The sequence below is a fragment of the Pomacea canaliculata genome, linkage group LG4 (assembly GCF_003073045.1).
Source record: "Pomacea canaliculata isolate SZHN2017 linkage group LG4, ASM307304v1, whole genome shotgun sequence".
Lineage (NCBI taxonomy): Eukaryota > Metazoa > Mollusca > Gastropoda > Architaenioglossa > Ampullariidae > Pomacea > Pomacea canaliculata.
In genome coordinates this window covers 23,563,262-23,580,791 of record NC_037593.1, presented here as the reverse complement: position 1 = coordinate 23,580,791, position 17,530 = coordinate 23,563,262, and the positions used below count along the sequence as shown (strand labels likewise).

At 39.9% G+C, this 17,530-nt stretch overlaps 3 protein-coding genes and 1 long non-coding RNA gene across 5 annotated transcripts; 2 read left to right on the top strand and 2 right to left on the bottom strand.

The window, feature by feature from the left end:
• Positions 1-393: 393 nt before the first annotated feature.
• LOC112561673 lies at positions 394-5,908 on the bottom strand. Its single transcript, XM_025234284.1, has 9 exons — positions 5,695-5,908; positions 5,058-5,297; positions 4,059-4,198; positions 2,679-3,552; positions 2,232-2,285; positions 1,818-1,955; positions 1,158-1,318; positions 713-802; positions 394-556 (listed from the first exon to the last, which is right to left on the bottom strand). The coding sequence occupies exons 2-7, from the start codon at positions 5,253-5,255 to the stop codon at positions 1,265-1,267; spliced, it is 1,458 nt and encodes a 485-aa protein (XP_025090069.1). The 5' UTR covers positions 5,256-5,297; positions 5,695-5,908; the 3' UTR covers positions 394-556; positions 713-802; positions 1,158-1,264.
• Positions 5,909-6,887: 979 nt separating this feature from the next.
• LOC112561674 (tetraspanin-18-like) lies at positions 6,888-11,576 on the bottom strand. 2 transcript variants are annotated; one of them, XM_025234285.1, is made up of 9 exons: positions 11,284-11,387; positions 10,773-10,990; positions 10,312-10,388; positions 9,888-10,115; positions 9,640-9,714; positions 9,051-9,161; positions 8,680-8,880; positions 8,134-8,217; positions 6,888-7,917 (listed from the first exon to the last, which is right to left on the bottom strand). In XM_025234285.1, the coding sequence occupies exons 1-9, from the start codon at positions 11,370-11,372 to the stop codon at positions 7,870-7,872; spliced, it is 1,131 nt and encodes a 376-aa protein (XP_025090070.1). In that variant the 5' UTR covers positions 11,373-11,387; the 3' UTR covers positions 6,888-7,869. The 2 variants fall into 2 exon arrangements, with proteins under 2 accessions (XP_025090070.1, XP_025090071.1); XM_025234286.1 differs by lacking the exons at positions 10,773-10,990; positions 11,284-11,387 and adding an exon at positions 11,475-11,576 and having other exon boundaries at positions 7,127-7,917.
• On the top strand, positions 10,920-11,462 carry LOC112561676. The gene is made up of 2 exons (XR_003098698.1): positions 10,920-11,005; positions 11,205-11,462. It is a non-coding gene; the product is annotated as an uncharacterized LOC112561676 (long non-coding RNA).
• A 935-nt stretch (positions 11,577-12,511) lies between the features above and the next one.
• LOC112562463 (CD151 antigen-like) lies at positions 12,512-16,145 on the top strand. The gene is made up of 7 exons (XM_025235744.1): positions 12,512-12,601; positions 13,870-14,016; positions 14,521-14,595; positions 14,822-14,932; positions 15,222-15,419; positions 15,784-15,867; positions 16,101-16,145. The coding sequence occupies exons 1-7, from the start codon at positions 12,512-12,514 to the stop codon at positions 16,143-16,145; spliced, it is 750 nt and encodes a 249-aa protein (XP_025091529.1).
• The last annotated feature ends 1,385 nt before the right edge of the window (positions 16,146-17,530 follow it).

The window sequence follows — 17,530 nt, the reverse complement described above, 5'->3', positions numbered from 1 at the left end:
TCGTCTTGTGCACATTAAGATCTAAAATTAAAATACTTGTGAAACATGGAGCAGATATGGTAAGACTAAAACAGCAGGCTCTTTTATGGATTCCAAAGTTGTCTAGGTGCAAGTGTGCTGTAGATGGGTAAAAAAGTATGGTATTATACTATAAATAGCACACCCGACGAGTAAGAGCTAGAGGTTTAGTAGAACATTCTCTTGGAAACTTTAATCCTCTTCCCTGGAACAACAAAGAGGAATGGACTGGACTGATTCATGCTGACTAACCGATCGTCTGGCTACAGTGTTTAGTTATCCATGTAAAAAGGGGTTCAGTCTGGATACAATGGATACAACTCCCAACACAGTCTCTCTAGTCAAAGCATGGCCTGGCAGAAAAATACAACATGGTTCATGCAAAATATTCTTTATTCATTCTTCATTTTCAACTTTTTTTCGCTGCACAAATTACATCTTATGAAAACATGAAGTGGCAGATCCTGTCTTAAGGAATATCCTCTAGTTCTTTACGCTCCCTTTCTTGTGATGACACCCATCTTGATACAAGGACTTCCTGAAATCAAATCAAAATCTTGTCATCAAATCCACAATGGAAAAGCTGAAACTACTTCATAACTGACAGTAACTGCAAAGTTCTTATTATCTAGATCATATGTTCATCATCGTTATTTACGTTAAAGATGATCAATAATACACAATTTTAATGTACCTTTACTTGAAAGTAACTAATGCATCTTGGTGACATCATGTCTTCTGCAGTCATGTCCCTTGGTTTTATTACATAGCAGAACATCAGTTCCTGTAAACAATTGATTGTGACCTGAGATGCTGCTACTCAGTTATGTGTTTAAATGTAAAATGTTTCAAATTAGTTTTCTTAGGCATATCTGTTTATGAGATTTAACACTTTAAAGTTCACTGTTCAACAAGACTAAACCTTATTCCACAAACCCTGTTATACGAAGGCTCTCTTAATCGCTCAGTGACCCTCATATACAACAGTGATATGTACCTTAATGACTTAATAGCTGTCTTATTTTTTTTTCTTTCTAAAATTCCAATCTTTTTCAAGTTTCATTTAAAGTCAAGCTTTCTTTGGCACTATGTCTCATTTTGGCTAATGTTTTATTGTATTACTTGTATCATTTTATTACCTTTCCAACATGCTCTGTAATACGCTTTAATCCTGCTAGTGATGTCCAGGAGAAACAACGCTGTGGTTGATAACCACGTATCTCTTCCCCATGTGTGTCCACAAATTTCACAACAACTGAGTAACTTCCATGGTAAAATGGTGGTCCATCCTTGTACAGCACTATGACAAAAAGTTACTGGTGAAAGATTATCATACCACTGAAGATCAACATATCAAAACTAAGGGCATGATAACTCATGCCTGTATCATATGCAATAAACCTATCACCATGGATTCAGTGCTCAGCACAAACTGTTATCATACACATATGCACAAGGAAGCTGTAAGAAACAATGCTGTCTAAGACAACTCCTTTTCAAGTCTTTCTTTGTTTCCCATGCAGCAGCATCTGCAGTTTATTAAGTGGGCTTCAGAGTGAATGGGTTTTTGAGTGACAAGCCTCCAAAATCTTATAAGAAAAGACACCACCAATCCCAGTCATTACAGTGCACACAATGCATCTTCAAACAATGGGAAAAATATGTCTGGTAAAACTCTAAATTAAATTTCGTATAATGAACAATATGGGATGACACTTGTTTCCAGGCAAAAGCCTTAGCAATGATAACACTCATGCTACTTCAAAGAAGTTCAATGCAAAGTCATATGCAATGCTTACAAAGTTGCATCCAAATTTAAGTCCTGGCTTGGGGACCCAGTTTTTGCTGCGAAAATAGTGGTAAGCAATATAGTTTGGAAGGAAGCTTGGCTGTCGCTTGCAAAATTCCTTCCACATTGAAGTCAGATTAAGAGCATTCTGCATAAAGACAAAATCAGTGTGTAAAAACATTTTGAGAAAGGCTTTATTTTTCTAAATGAAAGCAGCAGGATGCTTATACAAGCCAAAAAAAAAAAGTTTCTCTCTTCTACTGGTCTATCTTAAAATGCTGAAGTGATGATGAATTCAACTTATGAATATGCCAGTGTACAAGAAGGAGGGAGAACATTTGTTGGTATAACATGTATGCATCTATTTCAATACTCGTGAGTCAAATTAGGGATACATGATAAAGAATTGACAAGATCTCTTAACCTGCTGTGAATCCACAATTCTGAGACAACCCAGTCCAAAAGACAAGAAAAAAGCCTGGAAAATAAACAGCAAATAAAAAAGTATATAGTATCAATTATTACATTTATCATGTAATCAGAAGATGTTACGAAGACAAAGAAAATAAAGACTTCACTTTGTTTTTATTTTGGTAAAAGAGTGCCTCAGTTTTTCTGCAAATGCTTCCTGTCATATGCTGTTTAATCACAAACATGAACTTTTGTGCATCTTTGAAGTACACAACCATTTGCACTTGTATTTTATATGTATTTGTCTTGTCAATTTTCTCTTCATTTTCACAAATGAATTTCCCCTTTAAAATGCATTCTCGTTCCTTAATTTTTAATAGTACTCAAAATAATTTAGTGCAGGATTTTGATAGCTTCACAAAAGGACCAAGATAATAAAAGCATTGAATTGAAAAAATACCTCCTCATAGCTGAGATGAAGTGTCTCTTGCTGTGGAAAAGGATCTTGTTTTAACACAGGTTTCCATCGTGTCTGAGTGTGATATACTCTCCCTTCACTGTCCTGTTCATCTTCATCACTGTCAGGTATCACAAACATAGGCACACTGTCTGCCAGTCCAACACTTTCGTCATTGAATCTGCTGTATACCACATGGGATTCCTGGGGTAATTCTGATTTGTTCTTATTTTCCACTACTGCTTCTGCATTTTTCACTGTATTTAAATTTACATCCAGACTTTTTTTGGCACCAACATCAGGCATAATTTCAGTGTTTTGCTCTTTTGAACAATGTTTCACTTCAAAATCCCTGGGGGAGATTATTTTTTCCAGGGATGATGGAGTTTCTTCATCTCTGAAACTAGGTTCCATAGAAGTAGGTTTGGATGCAGGTACTCCTGCACTCCAGAAGTCTTTGTCACCTGAGTCTCTCTCTCCACAAGTATCCTTATCAGATGATAGCTTGGACTGAGATTCTACAGGACTACTTCCCCAAAAGTCTGCACACCCAGGATCTGCATCATCCCAGTCTGCTGTCCCACTGTCTGCAGTACTCATGGCCTGAAAATTAGAAGTGCTTCTCAAATCCGAAAACTCTCCTAAAGCTTCTGTTGTTTCTTTAGTATATATCTCTTCATCACTCATTTCATGATCATGGTCATCTGGATGAATACAACATGACTCTTTTTCAAAATGGCCTTTTGATTCAGTGCTTTCAAGGCCTTTGAAGGATTCTGCCCTCTCACAGATGACATTATTCTCTTCTTCACAGATTTCATTGACTGCTTCCAGCTTACCCTGACACAGTAACTGCCACTTAAGGTGCATCATATACCTGTAAATAAAAACCTATATAATCATATAAACAAGCAGACTAATCTAAGCAATATCTGTTTTCTCTTAAATGTCAAAGAGCTGTTTCAATTTCAGAGAAACTTGTATTTTCATATTCTGCTTAAACACATGAATTCTCCTGACTGAAAATGCTCCCTTCCTGCAAACTCCCTGTATCATCAAACATAAAAATACATCTAGAGTGACTATTATTACACTTGAAGAATATATATAATTGAACCAAAACCATGAAAATCACATCAATCTGACAAAGATATTTGTTGCCAAAAATATGTAAATAAGTAAAGCATTACACTATTGCCTAGGCAAAGCAAAGAACTATACTGTTATCTAGATTCTAGATATATAAAAGAATGAGATGTGTTCTTGTTCTTGTTGTCAAAGCAAATGTTACATCTTCAAAATAACAATAATGATGACGACCTTCACTATGTAATGATGGCTTTACACAAAAGTATCAAAATGCTAAAAAACTATGAAACTTACTGACGTCGGCTCATCACTCTACAACGCAAAGCTCTGCCTTGACTGTTCTTACGTAAGCTATCTGCTGACAGTGTCACCATTCGACATCGCTCCTGCCATTGTGGCTGCCCTCGTGACATTTCACCTTTCCCAAAAAAGCCCTGCAGAAGTCATCCTTCAGCTCTCAGTATCACAGAAAAGAATTTACTTTTTTTGTGCAATACTTAAACAGAACTAATACAAAAAAATATGTTTAGCAGAATGAGAAACCCAGTTTGCTTCACCACATACAGTAGACTGAATCATAAGGCACAGTCTTCTGCTTATAAGCAATAATGGTACAGAGCTCAAAATGGCTGGATGAGCAACAGCAGAACATCCTGCTGGCAAGGTGGGTAAATACAGTAAAAACAAAACACTGTTGTCTTGAGAAGAAACCTGCAGCTCTAAGAAAAATAGGATGCCTATACTTATCGTATTAATTGTTTGTGGTAGATCAATTTAAACAGTCTTCTTCATAAATTCCAGAAACTAGAGAACTCTGCTGCTGGTTCTTAGAGCTAGGAAACAGGACCATGTCACTCCCTTCATTTTCTGCACTGGCTACCCTTTTGTTCTTGCCTCGGTACAAGCTGTATGTGTTGTGATTTAATTTCTTTGCAGGTTCCTGACTACTTCCACTACATCCTAGCCAGACTAATCCGCTCTAATCTTATAACAATATGCTAACTGAGAGCATGCTCCTTCATGAACATGATCATGCACTATATAAATCATATGTTTATTATTATTATTAAGGTTAAAGTTAACATACTTGTGGAATCTATTAATAAACTATGACCACATTACCAAATTTAAAAAAAATAGGTGAATACCTTAGCTTCACGAATCTTCTTCAAACAGGAACTAAGCAATGACATATTTTAAGCTATTTGTGATTCAATTCGACAGAAATTGACACAATGAAGGAGATGGGACTACAGAGATTTGCTATTTGAGAGTGGGACTGATATCTCTCACCATCCTGTACAAGAAGTCCATATCACCAGAATGATGAACCACAACACTGTATGCTCCTAGAGTTCCCTTGTAGTAGAGCCAGTGTCCATTGTTGGCCGATTCCCCAGTTATTGTTGCTATAGGAATAGGAAATGGCGATGCCTTTGCCAAGTGTACACGCTTTTTGCGCTGCTGGGCGAGAGGTCTAACTTTCGGCATCGCTGATCTCGATGTGCCTGTGTATTTCTATGTAGAACAAACCTGTTTTGAAAGATACGAAGTTTATTGTATCTTTTCAACTTTACACATAATGAACATCCCGCACTGTTTATCCGAACGTACGAATAAAATATATTAATATAAGTAAAAGCTGACACGTTACAATTATCGATCGTAGACTGAAAATCTGCACTACCTTGACAAACATCAGCTGAAGTAATGTGCAGGAATCAAGCTAAGCCATTGATATGATATATGATATATCGATATGATCATCATGCAACGTGCAAGTACCCTATGAGTGGTACAGCAACAAACAGAGGTTCTCTAGTCAAGGAGAAATGGAATACTTCAAACATAAATTCGTTATACAAGTATTTACGAAGCTTCAATAATTTGCGTCCCAATAAATCTGCGAATGTGTGCGATTTTGAGTTACCTCTTTGGTATCTAAGGGTTCTGTCGAGGTAGGGATAACTCTTGCAGTTTCAGGAGTTCTCAGGAGTTATCTAACATGGCTTCGGCTGGCGTACAAGAGCTCAAGGACTGTGGTGTGAACTGCAGTGAGAAACCCGGGGTTCGGATCTCGTCTCGGGACACTCTCTCTATGGGCGTCAGGAGTTTTCTTCGGGTACTCCGGTTTCTTCCCCCGTCCCACAATGGAAGCACTTTCCTGCTAAATAACTAAACCTATACCAACTGTGGTGTGAAAAAAAAACTGCATTAAGCGACCGAGAGAAGAGAGCTTTCAATTTCTCAAATTCGATTTTTGATCGATGAATTAACCAATTTCGTCCATTTATTAAATTTCTCATTTTATGCCCGGACACGAATATATTTTCCCCAGAACAATTATATCGGGATCTTACTTGAGGCTTCTGATTGGCCACTTGGTCATGTGACTTAATCTCCAACCCATATCGCTTTACACACACATGGCTTTCATTCGAGTTGTCGTCTGCTCGATGCGAAGACTCCGCATATGACAGTTTGGGGCACGAATAAGCAGCTTTAAGAAATATGACAAACAACATCCTTCTACAATGGAGCACCTGATTCATTTGTAATTTTTATACATGTATAAAATTCTTTTTGTTTCTAAGGTTTTATAATTTTTATAACCACATAAATGGATAATTGTTTTTGAAAGTCTGTTAAGTTTTTAACTTTGCATCGGTTTCCTTGAAATGCCATGTGGTTGCCTCTCCCGCTATTTTTGCATCATTTGGTGAGCGAAAAGGGGTCGACAGACCTACTAGGATGGCGAAGTGGAGGCATCTTATTGATTTCTAGTTCATATTTTTCTAAGGGATTTATTTTGTCATCGACGTAAATATGTAAAGATTGTAAGATTGCCTCTTATGTTTGCAATTTTGCACCTAATCTATTGCTTTTTAAATTTTGTGTGTGATGAATATATATATAATTATTGGTTAGCTTGAGATGCATTGGCAGCCGCTTCCGCCATTTTTGCATTGCTTTGTGCGGGAAGTTGTCGACACAGACTTAATGGCAATTAAAGTAGAGGCATATCTTCTCGTTTCTTTTTCATATAGTTTTGTTTTTTTGTTTTTTGTAAGGATTTAATGATTTGTTTTATCGACAACCTAAATGACCAAGTTTGTGCAAGCGTTTTTATAGCTTTAAACGTTTTATTGGTTGGTTGAGATACTATGAATTTTTAACCACACAAATCGACAAGCTTTTTAATTGTAAGCCATTTAAATTTTTAACTTTTCACGGAGATGCCCTGTGGCTGCCACTCTTACCATTATTCATACTGGCGCTTCTCGATTCTACCATTCTCTCGATCCTCCTTCCCTCCCCATGTCGCTGCACACACGTTAGGGACACTGTCACAAGGCAGAGTATTACTTTTGCTAATAAACTTTGATGGTCGTTCGATAATTATTGCTTCCCATCAGACCTAAAGCACGATACGCACCATTAAGCCAAAAAGACTGAGGTTCATTTACACAAAAGACAGATGAACTTTTCATGCAGAGATGTACATCACAGTCAGAACTGGCTAAATGAATGAACAGATATTGAGGAAAAAAACATTGAAACAGTTATCGCACAACACACAGTCAAAGAGTTTAGCAAAATGTAGGTCTACAATGTACAGCAGGTAAAGCTTCATTTAACATTTAGTGATTGCATTTATTTCATGTACACGTTTATTAACAGTTTCATGTCCTCTAGCTTTGGCTGTTCATTCCAAGAAAGAAACTGTTTATTTCTAAGTAATTTTTAAAAATTGCAATAAGTGATATTATTTGCTTCTTTAGTGGAGTTCATGTTAAACTCTTTTAGTAGCATTCATGTTAAACATGACTTATAATTTATAGTTAACTTGGTGGCAACCAACACTAGTGTGCGTGTGTGTGTGTGTGCGTGCAAAGCCTGCAGGAAACAGTTGAAGTTTGTGTTGGAACAAAGGAACGCGTAAATGTCTAGATGAGTACTTGAGAGCTTCATCACACTCATTAAGGTGTAAATTCTATCATGTCCAAACACTCCAGGTCCCTACACCCGCCTGGCGTTCAGTTCCACCCGTCAAGAATCCCACCCGGACACAGTCTCGCCTTGGAGCCGCGGTAAGAGCAACAGTTTAGTATATGTTGCGGTACAAACAGCAGGCGAATACGATGGCAATTATCTGTAACAAAAGCAAAACCATCTTGTGAGAAACAAAAAGTAATTTAATCAATCACAGAAAACATGAATAGCAGCAATAATTAATAATTTTATTTATTCTGTTACACGTGTGGTCAAGCGCTCAACCTGCCTATGGATAATGCAAGGGCAGACTACTCGATCCTACGTGGTAGTACAATGATGATGTCAGAGTAGGTAACTGTAAGCAACTGCTCACCTCGATGGCTACGATGCCAAAGCCAATACCGATGATGATGTTCGCATGCCTCATCACCCAGTCTTTGATGGCAGGAAAACAGGGCTGCACATGGACATCAGTGACACGTAGCTTTAGTCATTGCAACATTATTATTGTCATTGTGGTTATAAAAAAAAAAACAACCGTTCTCCGTATTGTAGACAATCTGTATTTCTTTGCTTCTCTCCCCTTTCTCGTGTCAGCTAACTTGCAAAGTCTAAACACATCAGACAGCTGATCTTAGGGCTACATCTTTGAAAAAGTGTTATCTTCTGGTAAAGCCGAGTATCGTTGATATTTAAGGAAGGCATTTCTGTAAATTATCCTAAGTGTGTGTGCATTTTATTCTGTGTATGTGTAAATTATCACGTGTGTGTGCGGCACAACGACCAAATTTTTGAACTATTTTTTAATCATATATACCTTTATGGTGACGGTAACAACAATGTAACACATCATCATGTTTATACTTCAGGTTTTACTTTGGAAGGGAAAGGATAGTCAGGAACAAGAAAATCCACTCACCGTGTCGGTGTTGGGATTGCTCTTGGAAGGGTGAGTTACAGGACACTTTTCATTTTTCAGCTCAGGTTTGTTGCCGTCCAGAAAAGCATTTTTATCCTTCAGTTCACAGCATGTGAACGGGACAAGAATGTTGTGGTCTGTCTTGTTGCGCCAAGCAGAGATGTAGAAGTCGGTGTAGTTGTCCACCCCGCAGCAATCAAACTGAAATGAGAATTTACAGGCAGTTATACCTGCACTGTTCTCTGTATTAACTGTCGTTGGACAGCGGTTCGTGTGATCTATGGTATACAAGTTAAATACACTGAATGTGCTTACATAGAGAGCGATCTGTCAAAAAACAAAAACAAAACGAGAAACACCAAGACTCTCACCTCAACCTGTGCAAAATCGAAGGCACGTGAAAAGGCGTTGGAAGAATTTAACTGACCATCATAGTATTGTCTAATACCATCTTTCAGTGCCTGTTTCAGCTCAACTTCTACCTGCACAACAGACACAAAACAATTGATCTGCTACTTCGATCATTTTGAGAGAGACATGCTGAATTCACGAGATAGTGCAGGCCGCAAGCAGCAGACGTGTCTGTCCCGCCATGTCTGTCCTGTCTGTAACTTGTTGGCCTTTATTGTTTGTCCCTCAACATTATTATTGTTGTTATTATTGGTATTATTAATATTAGTCATTCACTTAATATAAATTTATGTTGCTATGAAAAGAAATTGAATTTAAGGTTGCCTTGGCCAAACCAGACCAAAGGACATCGCCGGCCGGATGTTCACCACTCCTGCCGTAGAGGGAAATTTTTGTTTGTGTCTGGACTAATGGGTACATGTGGAATGTTTTGTATTAAAATACAGAGTACATCAATGTCCCGATGTATACAAGACTGAGCGAAAAGTACACAAGTGACATGGCATTATGTGGTATTACTTCACCTTACATTACATCATGTTATCGTACCTTGCCTTTGAAAGCGATGGCCAAGGATGCAGCAACGATTTCAGCGATGACGATGAGCAGGACAATGGCGATGTACTGAAATAGTCAAAAAGTCCGGCATCAAGTTTATTTCTGCTGCTTGTGTGTCAAAGAAAGAAGGGTCCTGCACACCCGCCCCTCTATCTGACCGCCAAGAGTTGCATCCACGAGTTTTATTCTGCACTTCACGAGGAAAGGCGGCTAATAATCAAGTGGAAAATATCACTCACCACTCCCAAAAGACATTTAATTTCCTTCACTGCACCGCAGCAACCTGCGAAGCCGATGATGAAAAGAAAGACTCCACCAACGATGAGAGCGATGGCGCCCTCTTGCAGAAGTCCTACGCCGTTGAAATCTTTGAACTTGCCCGAGGAGTCGATCTTCGTCAGGGCGGCCATGTTGTTCCTGTCGACGAGGGCGTAGATACCGAGACCTATACCCACGCCGCCCATGACCTGAGATACAACTTGTGTTGAGATAATGACAGTAAATATTCATTAAAAATCGAAAGAGCGGGGAGTCAAGGTAAGTAGCAAAGTATTAACTGCCATTTAACACCTGTGTGCTAAAGTGACTTGCTGTGTGAAAGATGTTACAGTTATTACAGTTATTTAAAAAAATATCATTTCATTAGGTCCGTCGTCTACTTACAAAGAACAGGAAGTTGACGAAAAAGAGGATGTACTTGATACAATTATTTCCGCACCCTTCAACCATCTTGGTTTTGTCTGAAATACGAAGAAGGCAGAATAATGTTCCATGTAAGCAAAGTCCTAGGAATAATATTCAATAACAACTCTGGAGACATCACCATCACCACTAACAACCATTGCTGATAATCACTGGGAGTTACCTCCATAGCATAATAATTTCATCATGACCATACTGCAGGTGTGAACACATCACCTGGATGTTACCTCCACACCACAACAACCTCATCATGACCCTCCCTTACGGGTTGTACTGCCTTTAGGACACCTGGTGTTCTTCCATTACTGTTTCTCGTTTTCTACTTGTTAAAAAAAAAACCCGTTATAGGTGATAGGGAGTTATAGGGTGATAGGGAGTCATACCATCAACCCGTGATTTCTAACATCAGTTATTGTACCCACATCTAGTTCCTGACCAACACCAAATAATGTAACTTTGTCTAGTCCTTGGCCGCCGCCATGGGAGCGGATGCTGGAAGTGAAGTTTCCGGAACTGAACCTTCCGGCATGTCCCAACAACAAGGAAACGTGACCTGATCACGTGGTCTAGAGGAGACAGAGGTATGGCGACTTGTTCCAATCGAGGCAAGAAAGATGTGCATGATGATCGCCCCAACATCCTATTGGTACAACAGGTTAGACATTGTACTGCGCAGACTAAATATTTCAAGTCAAACTACCAGTGAAAATTGTGTTTGTGTGAAACACGAGACACTTCCTGTGTTAGACTATCGTCAATAAAGTTGTTTACTTCTCTAACTTTTCAGCACATTGCTTGCACGACAGTTTCAAACAGCTTGTAAACAATGTATTTCTTTTGAATATCTGTTTTAGAAAGAAATCCAGTTTGTGCATCCAACACAAAGCGAGAGAAACAAAACAATAATGATTTCATCAAGTTCCTTCCCCTCACCTCATACAGTTCAGTCCTGGACATCCATTCAAAGACAGCGAGTTCTGACTGGGGAAAGATATGAGGCAAGCTTCGTATTTGTGGATCATTCATTCCAGTTTTCTTTTCTTTAACGAAAATCAACACAAGTACCCGCAATCACTGACCGTTTGTCTGGCCAAGTTTGTCTAAAGAAAAAAGACAGAGCTTACCTGCTGCCTCAGCACACAGGAAGGACGACTTGTCTAAGAGCTTGTACACCAGATGGCGACTGTACTGTACTGTGTCCTCCTGTCTGTCCTGTGTCCAAGCAGCCTACAGACTGTGTACAGGGCTCCTGCTGTTCCCCAATGTAACAGTTTGAAACCCTTCGTGAGTTGTTTCAAGGATGATAAATGGATGGACCGCCAGCTGCACGCGCGTAGTGGAGCAACACTGAAGGATCGTGCGTCGTCTGTGTAGAAGCTTGAGTCAGTCACATGCCACTTCCGGTTATTTGTTATTCTTCTAATAGTCGTCTGTCAGCAGTAGTGTAAGTAAGCACAGTGTAAGCACGTGTCGGCGAGAATGGCGGAGGAGTTGAGAGTATAGCTAGCGAGAACAAGATGCTTATCTACCATCTCCCCCCTCCATCTCACCGGCTGCTCCCCTCACTTCGCGACATCCTCTTCAAACCACCAGCAAGCACCATCTACACATTTTTGTTTTTCAACAGGCTACACATGGGCATCAGCAACATTTTCTGTAGTTTGGGCAACATTCCACAGAATGGACAGGGATATCAAAACAAGTTTGCCGAACACATCAAAGACTTTTGTTGCTGCTTCATTTTCTGTTTGGTCTTGGTGATATATATATTTATATATGAGTTTTTATGCTGCATGTGTGTGATGTGTGTGGGCTAGTAATTTATGAATTTATTCGTCTTATGTGTGCTCGCGTGTGTTATCCTATGTCTTATTAGGACGTACGTACAAGCCGCGGTTCGTCTTCTCCAAGTCAGGACCATACCAGAAAAAAAAAATCTGTGGCATCCTAAAAGTTATGTTACAATACACTTTTTATTTTCTCTTTATAAAAAAAAGCGAGAATGACATATGAATGAATATTCTCTTAGACTACATGTATCCATTGTCTGACTACACTGACAATATTTAACCCTGTTTGACTTCATTACATAACATCAACTTAACCCTGTCTTTGATTGTTGTTTACATAATAAATGTTTGGCAGGCAAATGTGCTTCACGATGTCTGCACATCAACGGCATCTGGCATTCCCCCCAGGGACCTATCCTCCAGCCCCTATCTGCTGTGAGGTGACGTATGGAGGTGATAAGGTTTGTCACGTCACACTGCTAACATCACGTGTCAAAGACGTGTAAGTACAATCTCTACGTGACTGTCATCGCACGCGCCAGTTATTTTGTGTCAGCAACTGCATCCGCCAGCATCGGTGAGGCGAAGCGCTCGTGTGCACCCATCCTGCCGGTTGAGTCAACTTGTATTTGTAAGCAAGTCACGTGACATGACCAGTCTCTTAACACAGTGATGCAGACCTTTAGCGTCCGCGACTAAGTCTCTATTTCTCTCTCTACTCAAATATTTAGGATATTTGATGCGTTACATAGATAACATTTAACCGTTGTAATCCTCCTTAACATCTTCTTGTACCTAATCGCCCCCAGTGGAGCAGAGGGTCGCAACTACACCTGCCATCAGACCCGTTTAAATCGTCCAGGCTCTCGTTGTGCTTGTATTTGCGGTTTCTTTAGTAATTTTTTTTACAGGGTGGGGTTCCTAGCCCTATGCTCAACCCTCCTCCTTCATCCGGGCTTGGGACCAGCAGGTTACCCGGGGTAGGGGGTATTCCAGGAGTTCCTGCTTAACAGAGTGGTCGGGAATATAACTGTTGTATTCTTGCTGATAATCTTACTACTTGACCGGAAATGGGATATGAGTACAAGTATTGCTGTTACAACATTGCCAGTATGGGTGTGTGTGTGGGGGGGGGGGAGGAGATAGTGTCATTAGTTCAACGACAGATGAGGTGAACAGATGACTGTAGATGAAGGGTGGAGACATGTAGCGACCGGAAGGTGGCGCTAGAGGGACATCTAGTCATATAACATTATATATTTATTGCACTTAACATCAGAAAGACATATTATTATTCTTGAAGTTCTGCATTCTTTGTGTTTCAGAAAAGACCGCCAATATGGTTGCCGGGTGCGGGAATAATTTAATCAAGTACATCCTCTTTTGGTCAACTTCCTGTTCTTCGTAAGTAGACGATGTACATGTACACTTTGTTTTGAAAGAAATACCTACAGCTCCTCACTCATCTACAGACGTTAGTGTATTGGTGTTAACGGTCAGGCAATGCTTTGCCACGTGCCAGTCTCTTTTTGTGGAACAGATGGAGGCAAGCTTGTGCTAGTGAGGGTGAGGATGAGGGGAGAGTGAAATGAATGAAGGTTGCAGACAGGTTTTCTGCTAACGACTATTGTCACTAGAGTTTGACCACGTGTTGACGTTTATGTTTCAATAACTTTATTCAATAAACAGAGTCTCTAATGAACTCATCAATATTTTCCTTTCCCCTCAGGTCATGGGCAGCGTGGCTATAGGTCTCGGTATCTACGCCCTCAAGGACAAGAACAACATGGCCGCCCTGACGAAGATTGACTCCTCGGGCAAGATCGGAGAGTTCAACGGCGTAGGACTTCTGCAGCAAGGCGCCATCGCTATCATCGTCGGTGGATCCTTTCTTTTCATCATCGGCTTCGCGGGTTGCTGCGGTGCGTGAAGGAAATCAAATGTCTCCTGGGCATCGTGAGTCGTGCTCACTGTTCTCTGTCATACACCTTATAGCTGCTTCTGTGCTTCTTGACCATCAGTGTCAGGGCTGTAGACATTACAAAGGGCAAGAAGGCTTTATCAGCCGACCCTGTAAGCCGGTGCAATATGCTGAGAAAAAAAGCATGCTGGATATAAGATGTGAACTCTTGACACCCGACCAACATGGTGACGGTTGTGGCACAGAACCCCTTTGGGAGGCTAGGGTACTTGACTCCTTCGGGGTGGCTCTTGGCTTCAGGAGCCGGTGTCATATTTGTGTCAATGGTGCAATGATATTATTAGGTATTTTGTAACACGCAAGGTGCCGAAATAAACTTGAGGTATATATTTTATTCGCGTGAAATTTGACTTGTATTCGTTACATCTGTCACAGAACTGATTACACTGACTGTTTCAGTACATCATCATTGTTCTGCTCATCGTCATCGCTGAAGTTGTTGCTGCAGCCCTGGCCATCGCTTTCAAAGACAGGGTAGGTTGGTGGCCTAACATGGTCAGGAATGTAATACAGACATCAGTGCAATGTAGACATTGCATGTTTCTTGTCGTTGACAGTGCCAGATCAAGTGTAACTGTCTTAATAAACAATTTTTGAACTTTCTATATTTCTATTTCTAATAATGATTTCACTTATGTATTGACATTACTTCTAATGGGATTCATTAAGCGACAGAAAGTATTTTGTGTTTGTTGTGCAGATACAAGAGAAGTTCAAAGAGGGACTGGTGCTGGCCATTAAAGAACATTATGATGGTAACTTGACCTCTGACAACCCCTTTTCACGTGCCTTTGACTACGCACAGGTTCAGGTGAAAATGTTGTTTTATCTTATAGAAAGAATCCTCATTTCAGGTCCAGCAATAAGCTTCCTGCCTCTCACATTTGTTCCTGGCAGTCATGGACCCGTTCTTCTTAAGAAGAGTGGTATTGTAATGGCGGCGAAAAAGTTTTCTACAAAAAAAAAAGTTGGACATATTTGCCCTCCTGTCATTCGTTCAAACACGACCATCTTCCATCAACAGTTAGTCGTGTGATGTGTGATACTTGATATGCACAGAAAACAGAACAATTCTGATTCACTGTCTGTTCATCTGTCAGTTCGACTGCTGCGGTGCCAACAACTACACCGACTTTCTGGGGTCAAAGTGGAGCGAGTCTAGAGGCAACGACAATGTCCCGAGGGCTTGCTGTAAACTGCAAAATAAGAAACTGTATTTTGATCACAACAACGCGACTCTGGCGGACCCCAGTTGTCCTTCGAAAGTTCCTGACACCAACAACCCCAACACCGGCACGGTGAGACAACAGTCACCTGAATAACATACTAAACTGGTCCTCATGATGATTGTATATTCTTCTGTGCCAAATAACACAAAGGAAACAGTTATATGTGCAGTTGTAAGTTCGTACTTGTTCACACACGCAAAATCACGATTTTTTGAAACAATAATGTCAAATCCACGGAAGTGAATGTTTGTCTGAACTATATTGTTTTATGTTAAAGCAAATGGACAACATTTTTGGCAAAAGCGAAGTGTTCAACTTTTCTTGAACTCGTAGACGCAGTTGGTAACGAGTCTCGATGAAAGGTGTGATATACAATGTAGGTTCTGTTGTTATGTGTTACACATACTGTATGTGACTGTTGTTTCATGTGCAGCCATGCTATCAGGCCATCAGAGACTGGGTGACCAAACACGCACACAACATCATCTGCGCTGGTTTTATCATCTTAATCATAGAGGTGAGTAGCGGTTCAGTGTCATCGTTTCTCTCTTTGATGACTGTGCAGCTTGGCGGTTACCTCGCGAGTTCAATCAGCTTGGACCAGAAAAAAAAGAATAATTTTTCTTTCTCTGGCATGTCCTTTACCTTTTAGTGTTGTAACGTTTACCTAGTGACCGTTATGAACACCACCACGTGAGATGCTTTCTGTGACCATTCTTTTCTCACCCGATGTGTCTGTTTTTGTTACAGATATTTGCTGTAGTATTCGGCTGCTGCTTGTACCGCGCCATATAGCCGACTACACTCACTAACACCACAAACTTGAGAAAGAACTCAGAGCACTGTATGGCTACCACAGAATGTCCAGCCTGTGATGGAGGGAACTTTTGTCAACATCTCATTGGTTTTCTCTCTTTCTTTTAATTTACTTCCACATCATTTTCACTGACAATCAGTTCGGCCATAGAAAGGAACACCAACATAATTTACTAAATTTTTTTTTTGCAAATACCGATTTTTTGAAGCAAATTAGAGGAACTGGTGGCATTTTTTACTGGATATTGTTGGAGAGTAACGTATCTTTCAACTTTGTATAGCTAAACTATTGTTATCGATAAGTCGCCGCATTTCTTGCGAACAGATGAACAAAAACATTGCTTGTCGTCAGCTCACGTGTTGTGTGATATACAACTTTTGTTTTGTATGTTATTTACTGAAGATTCCACACTTTGTGATTATTTACGTGTACGGATGACTGATTTACCAATAAAGCTACAAAACCACGAAGATTTGGATGTAAAGTGTAGGGTACCGTCACAGCTCAGGGGGCACCTACCTTCCCTGGTACAGCCACACTTAGATGAACTGACAGAGTAGCATAAATACAAACACGTATCAAACCATTACAATCATGCACACGCACAAATACACTTATACATCGATATGTATCAAGTCGATAGTAATACAATTATGTATAAGCACAGACATGGACAGGTACAAGCAAACATATGCATTGCCATTCAACATTATATATTTATAGTCATGTAAATACACAGTTACAAACACTATACTTATCAAGATATCAATCATTGTATATCATGTAACCAACTTACGAGGACATTTCTGTATGACCATTCCTAGGTGTAATAGGCTTTAATCTACGCCACAACCTTTTCTCATTTCCAATGCATTGTAAACAAAAGAAGCAAGGCGTATGTAATTAGCATTTTGGTATCTGTCATCAAGAGTGAGAAATAGAAACCCTGCGAGAAAGAAAGAAAGAGATTGAAAAGAACGCCCGTTGAATGGAGGAAGACAAGATTAGAAACACTGGAGCGCTCATTGCTGTCTTTCCACTGTCACCATGTGACCAAAGAAATAACTGATGTGACCACATCATCTGTCTACAGACTCCAGTAAAGGGAGACTACTCACTACAACCATCCCGTGCTTGAGTTACGGGCCGTGCTGAAGAGTTTCGTGTGGCATCCAAACGCCTTGAGAAAACACTTTAGTGAGTTAAAGCTGAGCTCACGTGACATCAAATCTTTAGACACGTGACAGAGAAGAAATATGTTACCTTGTGTGAGACTAAACTGTGTGGAGGCAGTAAACAGACATCAGGTTAAAAAAAAAAAAAAAAAAAGCTATTAGAGAATCGAAAAACCTATTCGCGGCCA